This window comes from Eurytemora carolleeae, unplaced genomic scaffold (assembly GCF_000591075.1).
Source record: "Eurytemora carolleeae unplaced genomic scaffold, Eaff_2.0 scaffold17, whole genome shotgun sequence".
NCBI lineage: Eukaryota > Metazoa > Arthropoda > Copepoda > Calanoida > Temoridae > Eurytemora > Eurytemora carolleeae.
Genome location: NW_019396047.1, coordinates 612,590 through 625,947, shown reverse-complemented (window position 1 = coordinate 625,947; position 13,358 = coordinate 612,590). Strand labels below are relative to the sequence as shown.

The 13,358-nt window shown below is 33.8% G+C and overlaps 1 protein-coding gene across 2 annotated transcripts; it reads right to left on the bottom strand.

The window, feature by feature from the left end:
* Nucleotides 1-1,850: 1,850 nt before the first annotated feature.
* LOC111703124 (keratin, type II cytoskeletal 1) lies at nucleotides 1,851-13,089 on the bottom strand. 2 transcript variants are annotated; one of them, XM_023474991.1, is made up of 12 exons: nucleotides 12,950-13,089; nucleotides 10,744-10,818; nucleotides 9,899-10,061; nucleotides 8,036-8,085; nucleotides 7,475-7,542; nucleotides 5,264-5,301; nucleotides 4,994-5,053; nucleotides 4,382-4,935; nucleotides 3,562-3,769; nucleotides 2,856-2,920; nucleotides 2,449-2,530; nucleotides 1,851-2,012 (listed from the first exon to the last, which is right to left on the bottom strand). In XM_023474991.1, the coding sequence occupies exons 1-11, from the start codon at nucleotides 13,019-13,021 to the stop codon at nucleotides 2,453-2,455; spliced, it is 1,431 nt and encodes a 476-aa protein (XP_023330759.1). In that variant the 5' UTR covers nucleotides 13,022-13,089; the 3' UTR covers nucleotides 1,851-2,012; nucleotides 2,449-2,452. The 2 variants fall into 2 exon arrangements, with proteins under 2 accessions (XP_023330759.1, XP_023330767.1); XM_023474999.1 differs by having other exon boundaries at nucleotides 2,453-2,530.
* Between the last annotated feature and the right edge of the window lie 269 nt (nucleotides 13,090-13,358).

Below are 13,358 nucleotides of genomic sequence, written 5' to 3'. Positions count from 1 at the left end.
CAAATAGCCAATGGTTGAAATATTAAGGGTTTGCACCATCAGATGGTAAAGATACAAGAATTAGAACATTAGAGTAGAAGAGTTTAGTTCCGTTCTAGTATTTTCATAAAAGTTTTAAATTACTAAGTTAATCAAACTGAGCTGAAAACTTTAGAATGGTGGATATCGGGATTAATGCTTGATCCAATCTTTTTCTTAATCTCCAGATTAAATAATGCTCGTTTTCAGCTCTGAAAATTTAGAATGTGATATCCTTAATCCCGATCAGTTAATTAATCTGGAGATTAAATTCATGAGGAGAACAAGCAATAATTAATCTGGAGATTAAGAAAAAGAGTGGATCAAGCATTAATCCTGATATCCAATATTCTAAAGTTCCCAGCTCTGATAAAGTATTAATATTTATACCCTGATATTGGTTCTTAAAAACTTAAAAACTTCGCTGAACAGATATTTTTGATTAAATTGTTAATTAAAGACAGGAAAAATTCCGGAAAGTTTAAAGAGACAAATTTTGGAGAGCAATTTTGTGAAAAAGTAGATTCCAAAATAGCCGATACAATCACACAAAGTTATAAATCTTCTTAAAATAAACCTAAATAATAAATAGGGATACTTTGGGGCATGTGGGGGAAGAGAATGAGGAGTGCAACCAGGAAGGAATGTGGAACAAAGCTAATTTTGTTTCATTACATTTTTTAGAATAGATTTATCTCGACAGAATTTAATTTATTTATTAAATTCGTATTCTTTATCTCTGATTCTCTGTTCTTATCCAAGATAAAACTTTAAATCTATTTAGAAATGGATTTAGGCTAAAGCCGAAGTTTAAATTTAGATTTAGTTAGAGATTAACTAAATTATCAAATCCTAGCTTGGGGACCCGGCTTTGCCTGGTTATACAATTTCCATATAAAAATCAACCTATGTATTAGAGAATCTTTAAGCTATGAACAATCACGAGGTTCTGACAAGCTACAAGCTAAATTTGAGGCAAATCGGTCAAGCAGTAAATGTGTTATGATCAGACACACAAGAAAAGAATACTACTTTAAATATATCATAGCTTGGGAACCCAGCTATGCTTGGAAATCTAACATTTCCATTTACAGGTCGACCAACTCTACTTAGAATTTCTAAATCAGGCTAAGAGCATTCCCGTGGTTATTCCGAGTATCTCAATCGAAGTTTGAGACAAATCAGTAAAAGGGTTCATGAGTTATGATCGGACATCCTAGATACATTAGAATAGATTTATTGACAAATTTCTTTTGAGAAATATGTTCCTGAACATCTAATTAGTTTACTATAGAATTTTTACTATATTTTTCGTCGTCGTTCTTTAATAATTAAAAAAACGATTCTATAAACGTACCCTGCACACAAATTCATGATTTTGAACGTCAACTTTGCGCTCAAACTGAGTGTTTATACATCTTTGAAACGTTTTTTATGTCTCAAATGAATCCTAAAGAATTTGTCCACAAGACAGTTTAACTACCTTACATAGCCGGTCTGTCCCTTTAATTTCAACTTCCGGCATGGTTAAGACGACATGAGATAGCTAGTCTGATTTATCTGTGTTGGACATACACACACAAACAGAGATTGCAACTTTACAGCTGTTAGGGCGCTTCGCACCTCCTATACTGTAACTAACTTTTAACTCTTGCTCTGAAAGTAAAAAAATTTGGGCCCGATCGGTTCCGCTGTTTTGACGTTTATTCAAGTCAAGAAAAAAATTGAGAATAAATTATGATTCAACATAAAAGAGAATAATGGTGCATATGTTGTATTGAAAAATAAATATAATAAACCTTAAATTATTTATTTTGATAAATATTGAATAATAATGATGCTCAAAATGTTTATTAAAGATTCCGCTACAATATTCCCATTTTACAAATATTCCCATTTTACAAAAATATTCCGCCAACTTATTCCATTTCATGTATTCACGTGCAGCACTGATTAATAATTCCGGTCCCGATGTCGTTTTCTCTTTGTAAATTCTAAAAGGGAAAAATTATTTCTTTTAATTTTATTTCGGTATATTTTTTAAGGAAAATCTGTTAAGTAAAATATCATTTAGAATAATAAGTAGATATGGCCATCGTTTTTATTCGGCTTTTGAGAATCCTTAATAATTTCGGAATTTCCTTGAATTTTATTTTTCAAAATGGTTGCCTTCATTGTTACAAATTTTCTGTACTTTACAATAAAATTTGTTCGTTTTGATTTTTGTTTCAAACTAGCCTTAAATCTTTGTTTGCAGAGTAAAATGTTAATAAGAGAAAGTAATAATAGAAAATTTGTACAGTACATAACTTTAAAATCGGTCAAAAAACGCTCTAAAAACGGTCTAAAATCGGTCTAAAATCGGTCTAAAAACGATGGCTTTATGTAAATATAACAGTAGATAATGTAAATATATTTTTAAATGCACACTTGCTTATTTCTGCTTGGGGACACAGCTACAGTCAAGCTCAGCTTCCACATTTTCAAGCTCAGACAAAACCTCATTTATCATCTATAATAGAATCTACAGATTTAGGATTATTTTCATATAAAAAAACATGAGGAAAAATGCTTAAATTTGTTATAAATAGCTTGAGTTTTAAGGTTTTTCCTTGTTTTTGATTATTTGGGGTTTGAGGTTGTGGTATTTTTACGAATAACAATTTCAGATTAGTTTCACATCATTATAAATTAGTTTCATATAAATTGAGAGTTTCAAGTCAATGAGAATGAATTCCTTTTTCGAAAGGCTTGTTTTGTTGTAAAAAAGTGAATGGAGTTAATTTTAAACTTTTGATTTGAAAAAAATAAACTGAATGTTTAAAAATAATTTTTACCTCTGTATCAATATTTCCAAAATACTCCTCGATCAATTTGTCAAAGAAGTTTTTCATCTCCTCTTCTAATCAATTAATGTTATTTTTGATGTTTCATTAATTATAAAATCACTTTCAATCAATTTAGAACTGAACACTTCAGTTCTAATTTTCCCCATTTTATAGGCAAATTTTACCAATTACTTCTTTAAAATTAAGGCTAGGAAAACACACATGACAGTTTAAAATGAAAATGTCTAAGGCTTTAATAAAGTAAATTAAATTAGTGTCGAGTTAAAATCAAAGACCAGGGCGTTACGACGATTGATGCAAATTTTCATACCACAAAAATCAACACTGCAGCGCTCTATAGAAAGCTTAAGTAACCTATAAAATCCACGTTTATAAAGAAGATCATCATTCTGGCAGATAATTGCTGAAGAACAAATGACATCATGTCTTTCTTAAACCATTTTTTCATGAATGTAAAATTGTTTTAAATATAAGAAAAAATTTAAGTAAAAGAAATTGAGTTTTTTACCACAAACCCAAATTTTCTAATCCCTTTATCTTTGCAACATGATGATGTAAACATTTGATATTTTAAACCTAGAATATTTGATCCAACAATTAGTAGTTTAAAATATCAAAGGTCCACCACATCGGGGTTTTTTAAGATATATGTGGATTACAAATCAGACTCTATGGCAAAAACTCAGTTCCTCACCATTTTCTCCGAATTGTTCGAAGAGTTGTCCGATCTGATCTGTGTCTAACTGATCAAGAGCTTGTGATATGATATCCTCTATAGTTCCGCTCTCCATCAGCTTCTCCACAACCTTCTCTACAGCTCCAGTATCAATCATATTCTGGATAGTTTTCTCAACCATCCCACTCTCAACCATCTGTCCAACCATCTTCTCCAAAGCACCGCTCTGAAATAGATTATATACGTAATTTCCCCTGCACATGTATTGAGTGGTATGTCTGATCCACAGCGGTAAACCCTCTACTCCTTTATCTCAGAAGACATCATATTTTTCTATTAGAAAAAGTGTTGACAATTTTCTTCCTAGTCTCTCCTGCAAAAATGCGTAAGTTACTTTTATATAGAACCCACAATTAAAGAGGTGAAAGGGTATCACTGTGAATCGGACATGTAAGTTTTTAAATAGAGGATCACTTGAAATAACGTCCCCTACATTTTCAATCAATTAAGATCTTTATCATTTACTTTCGACTCAAAAACTTATTATTAAAATTAGAGATTACAATCTGGAATTTGAAACCCAATACTTTGCTAAGAAATGAGTCAGCACCCAACAGTAACAATTTTCAAAATAAATAATTGAGCAGAGTGTCCAGAAAAATTAGTTTCGACAACATTCCTTTATTTTCCAAATTGGCAGAATCAGGGAAAGTCAAAAGTAGAAGAGGAAATAAATGACGAAGTAGAGAAATTATGACAAGAATAAATAGTTCTGTGTGACCCAATTCATAAAAATAAATCATAAAATAATTAATTGTTAAGAAATATTAGAGATTACTTCTATAAAAGATTGGGCCATGTTAGTGATCATCTCTGGATTCTTCGTTACTTGATCCATCATGGCCTGAGTGATCATACCCTGGAGACCACCTCCACCTCCTCCCAGGAGACCTCCAAGTAGACCTGTTCCTGCAGTTTGAGTTCCTGTAGTTGCTGATATCCCAGTTCCTGTTGTTCCTCCAGTATTTGAGCCTCCACCAAACAAACCAGTGCCTCCAAAAAGTCCTCCAGTTTGAGTTCCAGTTCCTCCTGTATTTAAACCTCCACCCAGCAGACCAGTGCCTCCAAGGAGCCCTCCACTTTGAGTTCCAGTTCCTCCTGTATTTAAACCTCCGCCGAGCAGACCAGTGCCTCCAAGGAGCCCTCCAGTTTGAGTTCCTGTAGTGCCTCCGGTATTTAAACCTCCGCCGAATAGACCAGTGCCTCCAAGGAGCCCTCCAGGTTGAGTTCCTGTGGTTGCTCCAGTATTTAAACCTCCGCCAAACAGGCCTCCGCCTCCGAGCAAACCTCCGCCACCAAGAAGGCCTCCGTTTTGAGTTCCAGTTTGGGTGGCTGCAAAACGAAAAATTTCAAAAATCTTTAGCCCTGGAGTTTTTTAGAGTTAAAATACCTGGAAGTCCTCCAAAAAGTCCTCCAAATAGTGCCCTTTTAGACTCCTTAGTGTTCAATCCTTGAGAGAAGATTGAGATTATAAAGAAATTTTATTGAACTGTCGTTGAGTTCATTGCGGAACAGTTTGGGTTAAATTGGATTCTTTTGTTTATGTATTTTTATATATTTCAAGATTAATCATATCATTTTTGGAAAAAAGATGCAATAAAATGGATTTGACCATTTTCAAAGTTTTAGTTGGGTTAAAAATAGAATATATATATATTACCTGATGGTATGGTTCTGGAGAGATCAGGAGACAAAACACTACAAATTAAATTATTTGATCAAATTATCTAGAGTAAAGTGGGTTATTTGATTATATTATAAAATAACATTAAAAATAGAGATAACTTCTTACTTAATTATTATTATCAGGTTTATATCTTTAATTGTGATTTTTTTAACTCAGTGTAACATTTACAAAACATTATAATTATTTACAACTCATTTATAGGGAAGTTCAGGGAATTTTACTATACCAAGGGTTCCCAAGACCAGTTTTGTCTACAAAACATCCAGAGCGCAGCGAGGGAATCATAATGTAATGTTGGTCAAAAAGCGGTATAAAATAAAAATGTGCAAAATACAGCATTTTTGACATTATAGAGCTCAGAGATGCAATTCATGAGCTAAGTTTTTGGGGGTTTATTAGTTTTTTATGCTGAACTTTTAGAAGTTAGTAGATAAACAAGATTTGATATTTATTCACTATAATATATCCAATATTAATCTATAAATATGAGGACTTGTTTCTCAGATGTTCCAACATAGATACAGTTTCTATTGATAGACTCAAACCTTTCAATACTAGGAAGGTTGTGAAACCAGCTCAACCCATAGATAAAGATAGCATAAGACGACATTTTTCATCTTGAACGATATAAATGTACAGAGATGTTTTAAAGATATTCCTATTATATAGATTAACTAGGTCGGTTGTGAACATTGGCTGTTCTTATGTCACTGAGTACTTGTGGTGTACATGAGTTCTGTAGAGAGAAATTTAAGTTATTTTAGTTCTTCTCATGGCCTTCTTCAGTTCTCGTCAATATGATATATTGATATTCTCAAAATAAAATTCACTCCTGAGTGGTTTAATAATTATGAAATCCATTAAAACACCAAACCACCCCGCTTATCATTGAAGTACACTTTGACCCCTAGAAGTATGAGTTCGCGGACTGTACAATTCTTGGTGATTTTGCGCACATAAGCTATCTATGTTTATTTATTTATCTATGGCTCAACCACCTTTAAAAGGTAGACCTCCCAAGAAACCACTTGCTGTAATATCCTCTCTACATCTACACTCAACACTGACCACTTGTAATAAGGAGCATATCTTGTATTTCCTGGAGATCTAGACGGGACGAAGAGAACCTTAGGTCGGTTTACTCTAAACCTAGATCTAGAGCTAGTAGACCTAGCTCTATACCTAGATCCAATATTATCAGGAAAGATTGAAAATGTCCGGACGTCCTGGCCATATACTCTATGAGATACCAAAACCTGATCTTCATCCTGATCCTCCTTATCCGTTCTACAACCTCGGACAATATTCTTTTATGGTCAGCAAGGTTTTGGGAAGTACAAGAGTAAGAATAAGAAGATATTCTGGAGACAAGGAGACCCTACAGAACAACAGAGAACTAGAGGTTCTTGGTTTCTGACTCACCCTAATATCCTTCTGCTGATGGGAGTATCCTACACACAGCACTCTCAAAACCTTGTTTTTGAACACGTTCAGCTTGGTTCCCTTCACACCAGGATACACCTTCTAAAGAAGGTTCCAACTCTGATCGTTTGTGTGGATATTCTTCTTCAGATAACAGATGCGCTTATCTTCATACATTCTCGTGGATATATTCATTGCGCGCTCAGCAGCCATGCCGTGCAGTTTGTCAGCCCATTCCAGAGAAGGAAGTAGTTAAACAAGATTTGATATTTATTCACTATAATATATCCAATATTAATCTATAAATATGAGGACTTGTTTCTCAGATGCAGGTTGCAGTATAACTACTCATTTCTAGGTTTCTCGTTTTTCTCCCGTATTTTATATTATTATTTCTAGGATTAATAGTTTTGATTTACAGAGAAAACCCATCCACTACAAGCTATAATATAACCAAATAATGTTTACTCCACATAATTTTCTTACTCATAATCACAATCGTCATGATATTACATATAATTGTTCATCAAACTGTCTGTTTGCTAGGATTTCCCGTCACAAATTATGAACCCCATGACCGATTTGCCTCAAATTTTAATTGTGGAATGCAGCGGAATCATGAGTTCTGAGTCTGGTATAAAAATTCTAGGTTGAGGGAATCGACTCATATAGGGAAATTGGGCAGGAGTGTAAAAAAACTAGATAGACCAAAGATGTCGCGAAGTTGCTTCAGTAAATCTGGAAAAGGTTGGATTGGTTTACCTGTCTAGAACCTGACTTAATTTGTCAAAAAATTTGCTTGGATCCGACATCTGAGGAGCTTTCTTAATCTAAAATTGTTAAATAAACAAAAGCAAAAAGTTTTAGAATTATATAAAAATATTATAATATTGGCAATTTCTTTTGTGAATCTGTTAACATTAAATGTTAAATGTCCACATTGTGAATTTACTGTAAAGTAATATTTAAAAATTTCTTTGTAGGATGTTGATTTAAATGTCGTCTTAGATAGAATTTGAATGGATGAAAGAGTCCACGTTTAACTTTAAACTAGATGCTCTAGACTGTTAAGGAACTGAACTCGCATAGGACTCCATATAATGGTTAATGAGAGTTATGAAACTCTCACCAGGCATTTGTTAATGAAAGTTTTAAAACTCTCTTCATATATGGGTTAATGCATATATTGGTTAATGCGAGTTATGAAAATCTCTCTGCATATATTGGTTAATGAGAGTTATGAAAATCTCTCTGCATATATTGGTTAATGAGAGTTAGGGATCTCTCTCATATATTTGTTAATTGGGCATTTTAAATTCTTACCTTGCATTTACAATTCATCTCACTTGCGGGAACTTCTGCTTTAGGTAGATCTAGAATTTACACTGTATGCAAACATCTTTAAAGAGAGTGACCGGCTATGTACGGTAGTTGAACTGAGAATGTAGTATTGTGGGGAAAATGTTTAGGATTAATTTGTGACAATTAAAACGTTTTAATGGTTTATCATTAATGAGTTTGAGTTCAAAATCATCCATTTAGGCTGTTACATTTTGAGAATCGATTTTTTTAAATTTTTGAATAACAACGACAAAAAATGTAAAAAAAATTTCTACAATAAACTAATTAGATGTTTAGAAACATATTTCTCAATTGAAATTTTCTCAATAAATCAATGTTAGAATCAATTATTTCTTTTTCATCATTATATTGAATTTCTTATTCTTTATGAATTTGTTCGCAGATTTCTTCAAATCCTTCAAATGCCGTCTTTTCAATAAAAATTCCAGGAAATCTACAGAAAATGTTTGTGGACAATGAGACATTACAGAAACCAATAACTGAATAAGATTACTTATTTTCGATGATGATAGTTAATTCTTATCTTCTCAACCTGTTCCTAAACGACTAATTAGTTTACTGTAGAATTTTTGCTTAATTTTTTGTTGTCGTTATTGAATAATTCTTTAAAACCCGTTTCTAAAAATCAGCCCTCAAAAATGAACAATCTATGAGGATTTTAGATATTGAATTTGCGCTCTTGCTGAACGAATGAACCATAAAAACGTCTCATAGTTCTCAGATGATTAAAAAAATGTCTTCACAATTCTGCCTTCTCAGTTCAACTACCATTGTTGCAACATCAACCTTCCTCAACTTTAGAGAGTATATTCCGCATTACCTCCGTCCATGACAAAGGAAAACATCGCATAGTAAAACGTTCTAACTATAGTGAATACTTAAATCCTACAATCCGTGAATAATTCTGCAATTCATAGCAATTTTACTTAAACAACCAGGTGTATATTTTCCGAAGTAATATCTAAGTGTTTTAAACTGACCCAATCACCTCCTCCGATCTCAAATCACTCCTTTGATTACCCTAGATACACCCAACTATGTAAGTTACCCAATTAAACATAAACAATTTTATACTAATATATTAGTATTACTAAAACTGAATTTTGTAGGTTTGAAATGTATTGATATATTTGCAACTTGTGTTCGTTGTAAAGATGAGCCTTCGAACCTTCCGCCCGTGATTTGTGTCAACAACCATACATTGAATCGTTTATATTTTATATAAAGAACAAGTCGAAGCGAATATACCTTTGACTATAATTTTGTCCCAAATTTTTTTATTTCTGACCCCCCCCCTCTTTATATGTCTCTCTACCCTTAACATTTCCTAAATTTGATCTGCATGCTTCGTCTTTTTTAACAAATTTGCCACATTTTCGATTTATTTATTAAATTAAAATCAAGATGATTTTTCATAAGCCTATATTGTTTCGCCATTTTTAAGATAAAAAGAAAGTAGACCTAAGTTTTTATGTTATGAAGAAGACACCATTCACAATTTTTAAAGACATAACATTTATAAAACCGTTGACTATATATAGTCCTAATTCATTTTATATTTTTTTTTAGCTCCCAGTATATAATAAACAGTGAGAACCATATAACTGTTGAATTAGTAGACGACATTAAAGCACGACTTAAATGTAGTTGATGTTCTGATGTAAAAAGTTTTACAAGTAAGTTATAAAATTGCTTATTACGTGAAATGGAACTGTTTACACTATTGTTTCTAATGTTTATTGGACTATTTAAACCCATAACGTAATTCTAACAGTCGTCTTCTATTCCAAAGTTTTCAGGTTTTCACTGTATACTGTATCCAACCTGTAATGGTTGTTGAGATAATGGTATCTACTCCCTTCTTTACCCAGTGCTCTAATGTCACGTTCTTGTCCAAAATAGTGAAGCTCTCAATCGCCCTCCCCTTCTTCCTAATGTTAGGGGCACATAGGACAGAGTTTGAAGATTCATCAAGCTCCAGGTTACCCTGAACATACAGGGATATAGAGCTGGTTCATAAAACTCTAGGTTACCCTGAACATACAGGAATATAGAGCTGCTTCATGAAACTCTAGGTTACCCTGAACATACAGGGATATAGAGCTGGTTCATGAAACTCTAGGTTACCCTGAACATACAGGGATATAGAGCTGGTTCACGAAACTCTAGGTTACACTGAACATACAGGGATATAGAGCTGGTTCATGAAACTCTAGGTTAGCCTGAACATACAGGGATTTAGAATTGATTCATGAAACTCCAGGATATTTTTAACATATAAGTTCTGTAAATTTTTGAACCAACACGGAGACCAAAGAATACGATTCCCCTCATATGGTTGTTGACCGAACTTTTACGTTAAGTAGTTGAACCACCCATATCTAGTCCAAATAGTTCTCGTTTTTTGTCATTTTTTTGATATATCAGTTCATATCTACCTATAGTAGATCAGTTCAAATTTACCTGATAAACCAGTTAATTATTACCTGGCAAATCAATTCATATTTACCTGGTAAACCAGTTCATATTAAATGGTAAGCCAGTTCATATTTACCTGGTAAACCAGTTCATATTTACGTGGTAAACCAGTTTATTTTTACCTGGTAAACCAGTTTATATTTACCTGGTAAACCAGTTCATATTTACCTGGTAAACCAGTTCATATTTACCTGGTAAACCAGTTCATATTTACAAACAAACACTTTTCCCTCGATTTTAACATTCCTTGTTTCCTGCAGAGTTATCTAAAAAAAGCAAAAAATTACGAAGGACACCAGGGGCGTTTACAGAAATTTGTCCCGGGGGTGTGGGGCTTAACACATTTTTCTTTCCTGCAGGGGCGGGGGGGATTGGAGGCTAAGCACCTATTGGATTCTAAAAACTTCTAGAAATCACAAATTTCACTAATCCAGGGGGTTAGACCCCCAAAGGCCCCCTCTGAAGGACTCTACGGAGATACAGAGGAATAAAAATCCTATACCTAGAACTATACAAGAAAATATTAGAAAAAACGGACAATACCGGAAACGGATTACCTTGTTCATGATACTATTCTCTGTCTATGAAATGCACTGTCTATTAAGACGTTAGGTACTTTCCCAAAGGCTTTTTCCCAAGCTGCAACTTCCCAAGAGTATTTTCCCAAGGGAAAATTTCCCAACTGTGCAATTTCCCAAGCGGCAACTTCCCAAGTATATTTTAACCGCAGTGCTTGACTAGGGAGGGGGTACAGAGGCGCCATGATCCCCGCAAAAATGACCTCAGAGCCTCAGGATTTGCAGAATTACCTCCAGGCCCCGCAAAACTGGTCTCCCAGCCTCAGTGACGTCATCAAGCCTCCCGCCATTCTGGCTCCAATAAAAAAATATTTGGCTTTTATTTCCACCAAGAACCTTTTTTTTAAAAATTCTCAACATGATGAAATAGTTCAGAATGATACATTAACATTTTGAATTAAAAAGTTAATTTTAATTGAGATTAAAGGCTTGTATTTTGTTTTTCTAAATTTCACCAAAATGCGGGGCGTGGAGACAGAATGGCGGGAGGCTTGGTGACGTCACTGAGGCTGGGAGACCAGTTTTGCGGGGCCTGGAGGTAATTCTGCAAATCCTGAGGCTCGGAGGTCATTTTTGCGGGGATCATGGCGCTTCTGCACCCCCTCCCTCGCTTGACCCCCTTTTTCAATCCTGACAGCAGAAGGTCTATAACCTGACCTAGAAAAATTACACCATTGGGAAATTGACACTTGGAAAGTCGCCCTCGGGAAAATGCATTTGGGGAAATACCTAACACCTCTATAAAGTATCCATCTATATACATCTATTTATGAGATTACCCAAATCCATAGATTATTTAACAATAACAGACAGATTCACTAGATGTCGTCTTTTAAAGATTTATAGGTTTTTCGTCCACATTAACCCTGAGGCATATGCCTGTTTCGAGGTCCGCACAGGTAACGTTGAAATATAAGACAGAGAGAGAGCATGCGCTGCCTGCGCGGATCTCCTGTGGACTTCTGCCTCAGGGTTATTGTGTGTTTTTTTTTAATGCTATAATTCAATTAAAGATTTTGGTTAACGGGGGGGCTCAGCAAAAACAGCCCCAGGCTATTGAGTCCGCCTGCTGCGGAAAATAATATTTTACTTATTGTGATTTGTAAAAATTAAATTCGTAAATATTTTTTTTTTTTGCAGAAATAAATGATTTGATTTGATTTGATTTGATTAAGGTCCTATCTGTTATTATAAATTAATCTATGCCCAAATTCATCTTTATATAATGAACTTATTGAAAGGGTTACTCTTTATAAATTACAAGATCTAGGATTTATCCTGTACAAGGTTTAGTATTCTATGCAGCGAGAGATGAAGTAGCTGAATATATTTTATCAAGAATACCAAAAATGAAAAGTTTAGAATTTCACATCCGAGGATGGGGGGGGGGGGTATATCTGCAGAGATCAACATAAAGGGATTTTTATTAAGAAAATTTAGTGTGCTTTGCATCCTTTACTCAAAGGCCACATTTGTTTTCTTCTGATATTTCGCTTGATTAAAAATTAATTAAATAAACAATAATTTACCTAGAGTGACAACCAGAAAGCAGTAGAGAAGAAGACGACATTAAAGCAATACTAAAGCGCTTTTGATGTTGTTTCAAAGCAAATAGCTTTACTAGTAAGTTATTAAGTGAAATGGGCCTGTTTACATTGCACACTTCCTGTACCTCATGTTCATTGGACTTTTTAAAGCTAAAAATCGAGTTCCCTTTCCCGAGTTTTCTGAAATCACTTTAAATAAAATTATGGTTTCTATATTCCTTCTAAAAACAATAGAAAACGCATTTTCTTTGTTGCTGATAATAAATACGAACCCATTGCGCTGAGACTGCAGGGAGAAGGATTAGAAGAGGAATAAGTCCTGGCATTCTTCTAGCCCTGTTCATTAAATTCCTAGTCCTATATCCTCTAGTTCTTGTCTTCTAGGCTGCAGAGGAATAAATAATAATAAAATATTCCAATGTTAAACTGTTCTGCAATGGGAAAAAATCAAGTGGAAAAAATTAAAGCATATCTGCAAAACAAATTGATTTAGTTCCAACCCACCTGTAATATTCTGCATCTGGGGAGTAAGAATTTTCATTTTATAAGTTTAAAAATATTCTATCATGGTGACAACAAACTTTAAGAACTTAACTTACAAAATTAGAAAACTGCAATGTAACTTTTTTATCTTTCTTGTACTTTTTTAGATTAGTAAAGTGCAATTTAATACTTTTTACG